This window comes from Nematostella vectensis, chromosome 4 (genome assembly GCF_932526225.1).
Source record: "Nematostella vectensis chromosome 4, jaNemVect1.1, whole genome shotgun sequence".
NCBI classification, from domain to species: Eukaryota; Metazoa; Cnidaria; class Anthozoa; order Actiniaria; family Edwardsiidae; genus Nematostella; species Nematostella vectensis.
The window spans coordinates 17,338,477-17,353,508 of record NC_064037.1 but is presented as its reverse complement, the minus strand read 5'-3'; the positions used below and the strand labels follow the sequence as shown (position 1 = coordinate 17,353,508).

The window sequence follows — 15,032 nt, the reverse complement described above, 5'->3', positions numbered from 1 at the left end:
TTCAGTCAGTGTACTTATAAGACTTTTTTGGTTGGATGTTTGACTACCAAACCAGTCGAAAGATTATGTTTGACTTTGTTCCCAGGGCCACTTTGCAAAGGGACACTGTTAAAGATGGAACTCTACAGTGTGTATTCTCCAATCGAGAAATCCACTTTAATTGATAATTATGTAGTGGAAAAGGGGGTGCATGCTTACATACCCTGTTTTATTTTTGTCGAGAAGTGACGGGTAGATAGCCCTCACATATGCACACGTACATACCAACAACAGTAAGACTGTGAGAAGGCTTTGGAAGTTGAAGATCGCCGACTGAGGAATGAAAGTTAAAGTATGTTATACATAAATACTATCAAGAGTCGATAAATAGTGAAGGGTTCTTGGAAATAACTCACCATTTCGGCGGGGAAAACCTTTCTAGATAGAGAATACTATTTCTTGCTTTTGTTTGTAAAACCGCTGACTATCTCGACACGTCAACTGGCACCTAGGCCTTTTCTTGTAAACAACACAGGGAGCCTAAGTTCATGTAAAGGAATCAACAGGCACTAGGGGGGGGGGGGGGGGGGATAATAGGTTCGCGGATCGGCGGATTCGGCCCCGAAATGCTCCCGGATTACGGATTTTGATTATTATATCAGCGGATTATATTGGCGGATTTTGGAAGTGCGGCAGATCACGGATCTCTTCACAATTCGGGCGCGGATTTCGGATTTTGACTGCTTCGACGGTCGAATTTCGGATTTTAAATAAATTTTAATCGATGCTATCGTTTATCTGTCAAATCATGCGGATCTAAAAAAATATGCGGATCCACGGATTTGCCCCAAAAATGCGGATTTACATGCCCCTTTTCACCCCCCCACCCCTAGACAGGAAATTTTTTAACTGACAGTTATTCATACAGAGACGAAGCCTTAACTTTGAAACATAAAAATAACCCGAATAAGCTCGAATTATCGAATCCATAAAAATTAAATGACAATAATAATTAAATATATAATATTTATATCAATTACTCTTATTATCATTATTATTATTAGCAGAGGAAAATTGAAATTTGCATATAACAAAGACAAAAGTATTAGCAGAGGAAAATTGAAATTTGCATATAACAAAGACAAAAGTATTCTTATAAGTCGCAACCAACTGAACAAAAATTCTATCAAAAATGAATTAGTAAAAGCAGATATGAGTATTTTACCATGCAACAATATTTCCACCCATGCTTTCAAGGACTTTTGAATTAAGAAGTCATGGCCTTTCACCTGTTTATTTGAGTAATTCTACAGTCAAGGGAGATTCTAGCATGGTTTTCATGTATAATATATGGCATGTACACAGGGGGTGCGCACCCCCAAGGACAAAAAGTGGTTCACTTCATATTAAAATACTTTTTCCATATACCTATGACTGGCCACATCCTCAGCCAACAATAGGTATGTAACGCTATATGGATAACGTTGCCATTCATTTTCTTTTTGTTACCCAAAAACACGTTCTTTCAGGTGGCAGTTATTCATATTTTATATTCATTTTTAAACATAAAATGTTTTTTATTGTTGTTTAAATTACTTGACTTTTTACTACCGTATTTACTCTTGTATAATATACAACCTGATTTTTTTAGGTAATTTAAAAAAAAAAACCTAGAAAAGTAACTATACAGTATTTGAAAAAAATTCTATATGAGAAGTTTGTGTGTATTATACATCAGTAGATACGGTAAGGTGTTTTATTTTAATTCCATAACCTCTCAGGCATGGGAAAAGACATCTTAATTCCATGACTATCAAGGGTATTGGGACTAACTGGAGCCCTGCTAATCTGTTAATCATATTTTGAGGTATATGATAATAATAATAATAAAATTGAGAGTACTGTCTTGCAAACCTGTCCTAACAATTTAACACACAGCTTGAATCTGTAAAGGGCATTTTATTTGTTAATGATATTGCATCTAAGTTTTACAACTTATGCTACAAATTCTTTGTGGCCTTCAATGCCTCTAAATATAGCTAGAGCCTTACTTATGATAAGGCAAAGCATTATTTGCCAAAAACTGAAAACAGCTGTCTAATATGACATTGTAAATAACAAAGGCCTTTCCACACGGTAAACAAAAACACAAGACTGAATCAGTTACAGCTAGGCACTGATTTCACAAAAGAAACCAACTTCAGTAGAACCCTTTTGAAGTTGATTTATTTCATGATGAATTAGTGACCAGCTTTAACAAGTCCTTTCTTGAGTTTCTGTTTACTAACAAGCCGAGGGACGACCCTCATTAGATTAAAATTGACAGGCTGCTTTCTAATCACTGGAACTTTACATATTTTAATAATGATGCAGGAGTTGGCATTCCTATATTTCCCAACATCAAAGGGTAGAATGTTGTGGTCTTGACAGCTCCTATAAATGCCGCACAATAAACAGCTATCTTTCATCTTGACACCAACAATAGTAACATTTGAGCCCATCATTGGGAATGAACCTCTGTCAGCAGTGTTCAATGTGAGATTACTGAAGCCTTTAACATACTCCATGTCATTCACCACCTGTCACTGCTATTACTTGGAAAAGCAAAGAAATCTGCCAACCATTACAAAGTTGAGCTCTGTCATAAAAACAAACAAGATTTAGAGAATCTAAAACTTCATGAGGATGGACACCAGGCAGGGGCAACAGATAGTTTTCTTTACCCGGTAAATAAGACACATACATATTACATGTGTATTGTACTCTCTTTACCCGGTAAATAAGACACATCATACATGTGTATTGTACTCTCTTTACCCGGTAAATAAGACACATCATACATGTGTATTGTACTCTCTTTACCCGGTAAATAAGACACATATATCATACTTATGTACATGTACTCTCTTTACCCGGTAAATGAGACACCATCTCAACATCATACCTGGTGTACATGAATCAATCCTCAGCACTATCTTTAGGCTTAGAAACTTCTTTTGCCACATTCTCCTCTCGAGGTTTTGCATCACCAAAAATTTTCATGCGCTGAGTCTCAGATGCTAGATCATTCACTGGGTCCTTCACTGTGCGAGGCATCAGCTTTAGCTTTGGTCTCTGAGAACGCTCCTCTGCAAAAAGAGGGTCAATAAGACATGACAGATAACAAAGCAAAGGACTATTAGATGCATAAAGTTGCAAAAGGGGAGAGTGAAAGGTCACTTGATTCACATTCCTTTGGCCACCCCTGTTTATGGGAATACCATTTCTGTCTGTTATCTGTATATGCAAGCTCCACTTGTGTCTTCTATATATAATATCTATTTATGTAAGTCCCATTTGGGCAAGTTTTACTGTGTCAGTTAATATCCTTCTTTGAAAGGCACATACTTCATGTACACACCTGGAGTTGGCTCTCTGAATTCCTCATATCGTCCCCCACCACCTCGTGGTCCATCGTAACCCCCTCTCCCTCCTCTCTCCCTCATGCCACCCCTGGGTGTTCGAACTCCCTCGTTCCAGCCATCATTCCAGCCACCACCACTGCCACCTCCATGGCCTGCAAGTAAATCATGGTGTGATAAGATAAAATGGTTGGTCATGTGCTCATAGGAGCAGGCAAATCACATACCTCCATACCGACCTCTATCATATGAAAAAAAAAAAAAAAATGAACTATGTTACACCCAGAATATAGCTTTGCTTTGCAGGGTGTAGAATGGAACATGTTTTGGTATGCTCTTTATTGGAATTTTTTTCATGCTTTAATTAACCTCATTTCTTTAGGGATTTGCTTACATTTTGTGACCAGGGAATAAAACATGGTAATTCAAAGCCATTCCCAGTTACACCTAGTCACATGGAAAAATATTTGCTAGAGAAAACTCCACTTTTGAAATGGCTTCAATGGCAACATGTGTGTATACAATTTCACAGTAATGCTGGCTACACCCGAACATCTCTTCAGGGTTTGTCTGGGAAACATTTCTTCAACCTGAAAATTGTTTGTCTAGGTACAACTACTACCTATAAAAGAAAGTTCCCTTTCATTTGTGAGGATGTTGCACTTGAAATGTGTTGTCAAAAACCTTGCTAATAGATCAAGTCTTTTTCCTCCGCATTATCACCCACCAGTCCCAGTGTCAAATAAAACTAATAAGCCAAAGCCAGGTTTTTTTCTGGTACAGAGATCCCATATAAATTAGAATGTCTATGTCAATACGCACCATATCTCCCTCCTCCACTGCCTCTGTCATCAAAACCTGAACACAAACAATCAAGGCATTTCAGCAAACACTTAACAACCATATTATTTCTGCATTCTACACTCAACTATTCATCCTATAGATTTATTAGTACAGGCCTTTTTTACAAGATATACCAATATTGTTGTTATATTACATTTACTTTGTTGTTGATTATTTGTTGACTCAAAAGCCTCTCAAATAAATGAATGAACTGCTGTAGTTAAACGCTTAGCCTGTACCTCTATCAGGGGGGCCTCTCAAATAAATGAATGAACTACTGTAGTTAGCCTGTACCTCTATCAGGGGGGCCTCTCAAATAAATGAATGAACTACTGTAGTTAGCCTGTACCTCTATCAGGGGGGCCTCTCAAATAAATGAATGAACTACTGTAGTTAACCTGTACCTCTATCAGGGGGGCCTCCAAAGCTGCTGCCACCTCTGCCTCCACCACGCCCCCCTCTTCCACCGCCACGGTTGTCCCTCTTTCCCTCAGCAATATCTACTCTAATTTGTCTGTCATTTACCAACTAGAACAAATAAAAAACTTTAATATCGCCTCAGAAAGCAAAGACAAAAGGACAAAACATTGAAAGATGTCTTACAGCTCCATTAAATTCTAGTGCTGCTGTCAGAGATTCCGGGTCTTCAAATTCTACGTAACAAAATCCTGGAAGGAAATTAATATTTCACCATTAGTCATTGTCTCATCATGTCCATTAAAGATATCAACAGTTCAAAATAGCAGTGAGGCGCAAGCCATGGATGAAAACCTGGAGAACTATCCTAGCTCATGCCAAATCAGCCATATAAAAAAGGAATTGGTTTTATACTTTATGAACAGATAATGTTAAATGAAACTAGACCAAATGAAAATAAACTGGAAATAGGCAAATCTTGAGACAGTTGTTAAAAAATTTATGAGTTGTGCTTTATTTAGTGTACCTGATAGAAAGAGTTTTCAAAGCAATCCAAAACTAGATAAATTACCTTTAAAGCGATCTGTCTCCTTGTCTCGCACCAGTCGGACATTTCGGATCTGGAGACCACACAATTAGGAATCAACAGTAACATAAAATCAATTGCATGAGAAACTCTTGTTTATAGGGTGAAACGAAAGAAAACAATAAGAAATGCTTAAATGTCAACTATTATATTAAAAGACACCTAAAGAATATGATAGCACATTGTTAAGTGCATGCATTTGATCTCAGTCACAAATAAAATAATATAAAACTAAAGGGCATAGTGTTATTTTTTTTAGAGTATCCCGCGCACACGTGTTTCTCATTCGATGGATTTTGGCACGAGCCAACGACATCTAACGTATCCCAACAACCCAAACAAACCCAGACATGACGTTTATCGACAGAGAACCATCTAAAAAAGCCACGAAGCGATAAATCGGGGAAAGTCTACATTATACATCCATCTCACAATTTACAATAAAGTTCAAGTGAAGTCACGTTACTGATTCATCATGATAGTGCTCAGCTTTCGTGTCCAAACGTTATGGTGCTACGATCACTCATAAAACCTTCCCGATTATCGCAATTACTCACCCGTAGATCAGCGAAAATCTGGTCTAGATCACCCTGCACTGTATTGATTGGAAGATTCCCTACGAATGCAGTGAAAGGAGGCTCGGTAGGCATTCTTGGAGGTCCACTGCGACCACCACCACCATAGCCCCCACCGCCTCTGCGCCTTCCGCCAGGCCCCTGGTCACTGTAAAACACATTCCGTGTGTCAGCCATGGGAAAGGATAACCGCAACTTATGGCAAAATAATGCTTACCGGCCTTTGTCGCCGAAATTGTCGTAGAATCCGCCTTGATTGCCGCGGTTTGGCCCGCCACCGAAGTCCGCCATGTTGGAGAACACAAGGCTAGACCATAATATGCATTATGAATAGCTGCGCCTGCGAGTACCGGCCAGTGGAAATGCAAAATCCAAAATGGCGACCGCCGACAAAGAAGCTGTGAATTTCCCAATTGAGACAAACTTTCAAGGTAACGATATCTGAACTATCTATCGACTATATGTCAATCTTAGCTCTTCAATTTTTCCGATGGTTGACTTCGATACCTCCTACCAACGTATAGAATCGAAAAGCCCAAACTGTCGTGATCTCGTACCAGAACAATGAATACAATACAGCAGAAAACTGGAATTCGACTCTGCCAAATTTTCGTCTTTAATAAGACTTCTTCAGTCGAATTCCAGTTTTTAGTGTATCCTACCAACGTAGATACTGCAATTATGGACATGTGTTTAATTTGGCACAAAAACGGTGAAGACAAAGTGATATGTTTGCCCGGCCCTACCAATCGATCATCGGAAACTAATCGAATTAATCGGTATTAATCAGTTGATTATTATTGATTGATATTTGCCTTGCAAAAACCCCACAAAATGTGGCACAACAAGGTCTCAACGTTTGAAATGGTGTCAAACTTTTGCAGTGCCGCACGTCTGTCTTATGAAAGGCATCAAATGCAGGACAGCAAGATTTGTTGATAAATGATTGCAAGACTAGACATTTTAAATAAGATTATAAATAGATTGATTTCAATTGAGCTGCTTTCATATATCAAAAAACCTACCCGTGTCTCACCCTAAGCGAATCATAAATCTGGCCAGTTCTAGCACAGGGAGCCCACTCAACTCAGCGCATTGTTTATTAGCATGCCATGGAAACAGGTCTGACCACGACCTCTCAGCGAAAAAATTAGACAAAAAACATCTAGAGGCCGCAGGAGTTTGTTTGCTTTCAAAAAAGAGTAAGGTGGGTCATATTTGCTTACTCAGAATACTAATTCTCCACCCACCCAACTCTTTGTATCGAACGCAAACAAACTCCCGCCCCCTGTGGATGCCTTTTTGTTGTTGAATTTTTCGCCGAGATGTTGTGGTCAGACCAGTTTTTAAGGTAAAGGTGTAATTTCAAATCGCAATTGATCGTTCAACTGCACTTTATAATTGCAGCAATTACCATCCAAAGTTGGCTCCATCATCAATCTAGCGATATATGTGGAAAATTTATTTTGTGCATTTATTTTATTTAAATACAAATAAATTCAGCAGAAGTGGCGTGGCAGAGTTTGGAAATAACTTTCCACCCTTGTCTGAATTTAATTTAGGCTTGAAAACCTGAATATTTCTAAAAAAAATTCGATGCAGGGGAGTAAAATAAGTGTTCCAAAAACAAATGGACCAATAAAGCATAAGACATATTTATTTTGAAGGAGTTTTATTGAAGAATTTGTGACTTAATTGATATTCACAAATGAAGTTCAAAGCACATGCTAAATAAACAATGCACTAAGTAGAGTGGGCTCCCTGTGGTTTTAGTAAGTTAACACGTTTATAGCTGAATTTTTTATTGTACAACCACCGCAAAATCAAATCCATTTCTCATCTGGGAATAGCAAAAAGTGAATTATACCATCATGACCAATCAATCTCTTTGCTGTGTGTGTCAAATCCCTAATTCCCGTGGTCAAATGATTTGTGACGCTAGAGTCAAAACGTGAAAGCCATCTATTTGTTTAAACGGCTGATTGACTACTAGATTGACTACAAGTGAACATGTGAACAGGGAATGATAAGTCTAGCTTCCCCGCATGCAAAAACCAAAACAAATACGGCACAACAAGGTCTTGACGTTTGAAATAGTGTTGAACTTTTGCTATGCCCCACGTAATTGGTTTAGACATCAAGCTTCTCATGTGCCAATATCAATTAAATACTTAAACAATAAGGTTTGGCATGGCAGAAGCGCAACGTATGAACAGGGCAGTATACATTGTATTCTACACACTTTGTACGCATACATCGTAGGGTTATACTTATGCTCTCTAATCAGCTGAGTAGTGTTCAGAAATCTCTTATCAAGAATTATAAAGAACATTTAGTAAATAAATCTTGTTGTTAGGGAGTGTTAATTTTTTTATGGTAGAGGGGAGGTCGGTTCCCACATGGGGGGGGGGGGGGGCTAAAAAGTTTTGTGTATGTTGATGGGGGGGGGGGGGTCATAGAAGTTTCAAAGTAGGAAAAAAAAATTGTTTATTATTATTGAAATGAATAATCAAAATGCAAGAAAAGCTGTTTCCTAGCGTTGTTAATAACATATTTAGGCTACATTTACTGCTGTTGAGCCATGAACGCTTTCCCACAAATGATAAATTCAATAATATTTATTACTCGGTAGCAGTTCATTTAAGCTTGACCTATAGGATCAATAAATAAATATACAAGGAATCTAGTATGGCAGGTTATTAGATAATGTCAATGTGTAAAAACTGACTCGGATTTTGCTTTGTACGCCCCTGCGAGTACCAGATCTGGGAGATCTATCAGACCAAGGGCACAGGACGATTTTATCTTTTATTAGGATAGTCCCATGCAGTTAAATATAAAGTTGTACTGCGTGATATGGACTAGTCATATGGCATGCAAAGATAGATATAGGTATAGATACATATTCTTTACTGTTTCAAAATGTCACAAGGCCACATTTGACTTACAATTAAGAAATATTATTTCTTAGTTGTTTTTTAATGCATGATTTGTTTATATGTATCTATATTTCGTGTTATAAATGTAGGTTTGTGGATTTTATAAATGAAGGAGGGGAAGTCAAAAAGGTTTTTGGTTTTTTCCTGGGGAGGGAGTCAACAAAGTTTTGATGTTGACAAAGGGGGGGTTGTACAGAAAACTCAAGTGGAGTGGTGCTGAATACCCCCCCCCCACCCTCGGCCATAAATAATGAACACTCCCTTATCTTGTATATTGGGAATCTGGCTTGCAAATGGTAAAGTGTAGCCCTTTTGGAGCGATATAAAGACTTGCTTTGTTTATCTTACCTTGTCTGATTTTATTGAAGAAACACAGTCAAACAATTGACCTAAAGCTAAAAGACCCCCCTCCGTAATTCATGAACCGCTTAGCCTATGACCATCAAACTTACATACAATGATCAATGCAAAGAATCGTCACGTCCTATTTTGAGTGTGGTCGAACCAATTATGACGTCATAAATACGATGTCTAGCTATTCTTTCAAATATTGCCTAAATTATCAGATATCGGGTTGAAATCATTTTGCATCATTGCTAAACAATGCGAAAAGGCCATAAAAACGTTTATAATCAATTTTTTTGTAAGAATTTCCGCCATCTTGGATCCGCCATCTTGGATTCTTATGATTTTTGCAAAAGAAAAAAAACCTTTCCCTGCTAGCAGAGGCCTGCTTTCTCTGTATTTCGCTGGGCTGGAGTTCGCGAGGAAAAGATACCTCTGCCATGGGTCACAAGTTCGTTTGATCAAACCGCCGTCCACGATCGGGGACGGGAGATCCAGAGCGCATGCTCCATTCATAAATTACTGGCCACTATTTGAGCCCACAATGACTAGCGCATGCATGAAACGTATATCCACTGCGGGATAATAAGCCTGCATTCGAAATGGCGTCCTCTGTGAAAATGTCACGCGACGAATTATAAAAGAAGCCATTCAATGCCTTATCTTCATTCAGTATTTTCTCTCTTTTGACTAACGAGTCAATCTTCAGTTTACAGGTTTTGCGTATTCTTCTGGAAATAGCTGATCTAAGTTTACCAAAAAGTTTTGTAACATTTTCTTCGAGTCCAACTGTGCGATATTTACATTGAAGAAACTCGCCTGCCCAGATGTCTTGAAATTAATCCCACAAACAAGACAAAACTCGTCTTTGCTGCGTTTGCTGTTCAATCTTTTAAGTGACGTTTTAGGTGATTGAAATTGAACAGTTGTTTTCAGGAGAGCTAACCGGAGTTTGATTCATGATTTCCGACTAAACCCATGCAAAACATATTAGCATATTGACAGCTTTTGCGCGATGGTACGTGTTTTGGCCCGTTGGTCGCTTATTAACGCTCACGCATGCGCAACAAAAACAGTTTCGACCCACGGCAGAGGTCTCTTTTCCTCGCGAACGCCAGCCCAGCGAAATACAGAGAAAAAGGAAAAAAAAATCTGGAAGTATTACAGAAAAAAGTATTTGCATGCATGTATCACTCTGCTCATAGTAATGATAAATGCATAATATTAGCTTTTAAAGTTTCATCTAGTATATCTAGTGACATTTTTAACAACAACTTTGAGAGAGCAAAATTTACCAACCCCTCCCCTCCAAATATCCAAGGTAAATTCAAGAGCTGTTCTGAAAGTTGTCACCTAAACAAACTTATATAATCAAAAGAGGCATTTAAATCTAGTTTTTTAAATTTTTTTTGTGAAAACCTGTGTGGAAAAACGGTTGCCATGGTAACATGGAGCGACTCCTTGACATGTCATTGGCATCAAAACGTCAGCAGATAGATTTTAGGAAAAGTCACCAAGTTTAAGCCTCTTAGCTTCTTTGGTTCAGAAGTTATAGCAATTTTCCCGGAGGGGGGGAATTTAATTAAAGAGCCCTTCGGCCTTCTCATTTTACTTCAGAAGATTGTTCTCTACATACCATGGAGTTTTCAAACTAAACAGCCCATTCATGCCACGAAGACTGACATCTGAGCTTTCTTTTTTATTGTTTGGATCAACTTCACCTATGATAAAACCTGTAGCAAGTCTTCCCATTACTTGTTGTTGAATCTTTTCTCTCATTTACATTTTTTATTTGGCAGCATGCCAGTGTTTTTTCGCCTTTTTTAAATCGATCGATAAATTAATCGATATTTGCGCGAAAGTGAAAGTTGATTTGTTTTCTTGTTATTTTTATTTAAAAAAACCCATATAATAAACAACGTACTAACCTCAAACGTTCAGTTATACCGGGAAATATCAAACCTCGGCTTTGGCACATCGCCCTTGCAAAGCCTCGGTCGATCCGCCAAACCTCAGTTTGATATTTCCCGGCATGACCTCACTCTCGGTTAGTAAGTAGTTATTACTGTTTATTATTATTGATTATCGGAATTATCGATTGGTAGGGCCGGGAGGATTGAATCTTATACTGTACTTCCTGACTTTATCATTGAAATGCCTACACTGAGTTCATTTAAATCTATGCTACTCAACTACTAGCCTAGCGTTTGACCCCCTTTATTTCTTTTTAATATTAGTTTTATTTCCTTTGCTTTTTGTAATTGTTTTATATATATTGACAGTGATGTTCAAGCTGTGTATTAAATAAATTGTTGTTTTTTGTCATTAGAATCTTCAGAGCAGTGCTGTACTAGGTTTCAAGTAGAACTCGAGTTCGTTCAGTGTTTAGCCAACCCACATTACCTTACATGTAAGTTAATACAGTAAGTATTGAATAGAATTCAAAAATTTATATTTAATTCCACCAACCACACAGGAACCACACAGCTTATAATACAAGATGGCACCCGATCACCGAACAGAGAGGGTTTTCCGCGATAATAACACGGAGTACCGCAAACAGACTAGTCGTGGTATACCACCACTAGGCATGTGGACAAAAAATGATTTTTTTGATTCTGATCCATCAGACACAATTCTAGCAAAAGTAAAAGATTCCAAACCAAGCCTCTGTATATTTTGCATAATATCGGTGTATAATAACATGCTTTGAAATGCTATATTTTACAAAAATAAGATACAAGCAGAGAAAATTGAATATGAAAGCAGAGGAAAAATTTTTTTGGTGATGTTCCTCATCTGATAACTAAACTATTGCTTCAGCAGACAACAATGAAAAACCATCAAGATTTTACCTTTATTTTAAAAAATTATCATTGTGATGTATAGCCCACTAACCAAACAATAGGATCTTGCATAGCCTCATAGCTAAATGCATATCTGTCAACTCTCCCGCATTAGGCGGGACCTCTTCTCCCGCTTTCCCGCGTTGAAATTGTCATTTTTCCCATTTTCTATTAAAATATTTGAAACAATAATTCCCTTGCGTAGCGCAATTTATATAACACCCTTGTGAGATCGGAGAGGTTTCTATACCACAAATGCCTGCAAGGATAAACCCACCCCTCCCCCCAAAAAGAATATACCCCACCCCTCCCCAAAAGTTTTTTTCGGAGGTTGACAGGTATGTAAATGTGGCTCATTTCATGTCTTGTCAAGACTGTTTCTTGGGATATTATCATGAGTTTTTCTGCAATAGAGACATCTTGAGGCACCCACTTACCCCTAATATAGAACTAGTCTATATTGTAGTGATTTTCTGTGATAGAGACCTTTTTAAGCACCTAAGACCTCTGCGTCTCCAAGCATGTATAAGCATGCATAATCTCAACTTCCTTCCCCATGGCCGCGTTCTTTACTAGTAAAAAGCTGGCTTTTATGTTTTTTTTTTTAAGCATTTGATATTTTATTTGTTCCAGTTCTTGCACAAAGAGGCTATTTAAAGGAACAAACTTTCATCAACTACTTGAAGTACCTTTTATACTGGAAGAAGCCAGAGTATGCCAAGTTTTTGAAGTGAGTTTCAGGGGTGTGATGATATGCTATCTGTCAGAAGATTGTTATTTTGACTCCATTGATTTAGACCTGAAATTTTATCTTTGTAAAAGAATGAAGAATTATCTGTATTTGCATTAAAACATCTATGTTAATTTACCATTTATGTTCAAATATGTGTCTGTTTTCATCACTTTTGTCTATATATTTTTATGTACTGTGCTTGATTGTTTGTAGGATGACATTACAGGATGCTTAGACTCAAAACATGCCTATTAGTTATGGCTTTACCAGGTTTCTGAACCATTCTTATTTCCTAACTATGTTTTGATATATGTTCTTTTTAAAGAATTGTTGTATTGTTGTAGTTTGGTACTTAGTCTGTTTGTCTTACTATATCTCAGGTATCCTCAGTGCTTACATTTCCTTGAGCTACTTCAGTATGAGCACTTCCGCAGAGAATTGGTCAATCCACCATGTGCCAAGTTTATTGATGAACAGCAAATACTACACTGGCAGTACTACTCACGCAAACGTATGCGAGTTGCCCCACCTAGATCACAAACCCCATCTCAGAGTGATGCTCAACTTAGATGAAAAGAGTGATGCGCAACTTAGTTGATGAAATACTACACTGGCAGTACTACTCACGCAAACGTATGCGAGTTGCCCCGCCTAGATCACAAAGATCATATATCAGAGTGATGCTCAACTTAGTTGATCAATTGCTGTCACTTTTATGTTAATAAATGGCAGCCAAATGAGCACGAAAGGACTCACCTAGGGTGTTTGTGCCATACCCTGACAAGGATAGAAAGGGGTATAGGAGGCGATCACCCTGTTACTCAGAGTTTTACAAAGACATATGGAAGGAAATAACGTCTGCATCTCCCCGCGTATAAAATAAGCAATCGCCCCTCTCCACAGTGCTATTTGTATCGATCATCCTAGGAGAAGCAATCAGAACAAAATGCCCAGCTACCGGGTAGGTTTTGCTAAGAGAGTACTAAGGCAGTGGTCTTCTAGTACATAAGAAACATGAGAATTCTTCACAGATTCTGCTAGGAGAATAAAAATGTGAGTTATTCAGAGATTTTGGACTTCTGCTCAACCTCTATTTATGTCTTGCCAGGCGCTGAGGTCACATGGTGACTACAGGCTCACAGATACAGCTAGTAATCCAGCTGAAGTAACAATATTCCAAATGAATAATAAAGTTTTAAAACTTTGAAGTCTGTCACTCGATACGGAATCTGCCATTATTAGTTTTAGTTGGCTATCTTGGCTAATTCCTACTTGTCAGATCAAGTTAATGATAAAAAAAAATAGATACCGTATATATTTGTCTTTTTCATCACAATTATGTTCGTATGACTCTTTGGTCTTTTCGACATTTACAGATTGGGAGCGCTCTGGGAATTATTCCATCAAGGAAATATTAGCTTTACGTATGTTATAATATATAGCATAATATTCACTATTTTAGGATATAAAACTTCCTGTTTTTCGATTGCTATACTCAGACATGGTAGTCTAAGACATTTATTTGAATTTGATACTTTAATCGCTTTCAGACATTTCAATGAACATTTCTTCTTAAAGTGATTAAGATTGAGTTTTTCCAAGTTTTAAAAGTTACAGTTAAAAATATCAAATGTAGGTAGAAACAGCCATTTATATGCTGCATTAAATAATAATGTCAAACTGTAAATTATTTGAAGGAGCAAGCAAACGGTTTTCAGCTAATTTTACATCGAGTCATTATTGAAATAAAAAATTAGCAAACAGCTATCGTACTACTGCATTTATGATAAAACAAATATTACTGTTAGAAATGTCATCAAGTTTATTCATTAAAAGTGTTAGCTATTAATAAACATATTTCAATCATTTTTTCTGTCCAACTTTTGTATGGTTGTCTAATTACATTTCAATAAATAAACGATGCAATTTAACTTCAATGTGATTAATTCAACAGCTTACTTTCTTTTCTCTTGAACATTCAAACAATTTCAGCTTAGTAAAAGTGTCTAATGGTAACAAAATAAAAAAAACTAATAACTAAATTTATTTTTTTTCGGGGTCCGGTATCCATCAAATAACGCGCTCTGATTGGCTCTCGTGAGGTCCGGTATCCTACGATCCGGACCCCGCGATACCGAACCGCTCACATCCAAAACTCGAAATATTGAGTTGATTTGTAAAATGACCATCGTAAACTGGACTTTTACTCCAGAAGTTATAGATCTTCACACTTAAACGGCATTTTATTTATTTTATCTAGAATCATCAAAAAATCGGCTTCAAACTCCCTGTGTTTTGACAATTTCCCGCCATAACAATGTATTGAATCAAAAACGTTTTATTCTTTGGTAATACAAGTATTGCGAGA

The 15,032-nt window shown here is 37.4% G+C and overlaps 2 protein-coding genes across 3 annotated transcripts; one reads left to right on the top strand and one right to left on the bottom strand.

Annotated features, from left to right (window-relative positions):
- Nucleotides 1-1,923: 1,923 nt before the first annotated feature.
- On the bottom strand, nucleotides 1,924-6,144 carry LOC5511340 (eukaryotic translation initiation factor 4H). Of its 2 annotated transcripts, XM_048726322.1 has the most exons (10): nucleotides 6,019-6,144; nucleotides 5,784-5,949; nucleotides 5,212-5,260; nucleotides 4,827-4,891; nucleotides 4,628-4,751; nucleotides 4,203-4,238; nucleotides 3,620-3,628; nucleotides 3,380-3,535; nucleotides 2,924-3,107; nucleotides 1,924-2,617 (listed from the first exon to the last, which is right to left on the bottom strand). In XM_048726322.1, exons 1-9 carry the CDS (start codon nucleotides 6,090-6,092, stop codon nucleotides 2,938-2,940), a joined length of 849 nt encoding a protein of 282 aa, XP_048582279.1. In that variant the 5' UTR covers nucleotides 6,093-6,144; the 3' UTR covers nucleotides 1,924-2,617; nucleotides 2,924-2,937. The 2 variants fall into 2 exon arrangements, with proteins under 2 accessions (XP_048582279.1, XP_048582280.1); XM_048726323.1 differs by lacking the exon at nucleotides 3,620-3,628.
- Nucleotides 6,145-6,155: 11 nt separating this feature from the next.
- On the top strand, nucleotides 6,156-14,532 carry LOC5511338 (mediator of RNA polymerase II transcription subunit 31). Its single transcript, XM_001631702.3, has 4 exons — nucleotides 6,156-6,232; nucleotides 11,415-11,495; nucleotides 12,565-12,661; nucleotides 13,045-14,532. Exons 1-4 carry the CDS (start codon nucleotides 6,178-6,180, stop codon nucleotides 13,235-13,237), a joined length of 426 nt encoding a protein of 141 aa, XP_001631752.1. The 5' UTR covers nucleotides 6,156-6,177; the 3' UTR covers nucleotides 13,238-14,532.
- The last annotated feature ends 500 nt before the right edge of the window (nucleotides 14,533-15,032 follow it).

Excerpts from the sequence above, each read along its gene's own strand:
- LOC5511340 (XM_048726322.1), bottom strand. The coding sequence starts at position 6,092 with ATGGCGGACTTCGGTGGCGGGCCAAACCGCGGCAATCAAGGCGGATTC. Across the intron at positions 4,892-5,211 it reads GGAGACAGATCGCTTTAAAG|GATTTTGTTACGTAGAATTT; the intron begins GTAATTTATCTA and ends ATTTCCTTCCAG. Across the intron at positions 3,108-3,379 it reads ATTCAGAGAGCCAACTCCAG|AGGAGCGTTCTCAGAGACCA; the intron begins GTGTGTACATGA and ends CTCTTTTTGCAG.
- LOC5511338 (XM_001631702.3), top strand. The coding sequence starts at position 6,178 with ATGGCGACCGCCGACAAAGAAGCTGTGAATTTCCCAATTGAGACAAAC. Across the intron at positions 6,233-11,414 it reads AATTGAGACAAACTTTCAAG|AATCTTCAGAGCAGTGCTGT; the intron begins GTAACGATATCT and ends TTTTGTCATTAG. Across the intron at positions 12,662-13,044 it reads GAGTATGCCAAGTTTTTGAA|GTATCCTCAGTGCTTACATT; the intron begins GTGAGTTTCAGG and ends ACTATATCTCAG.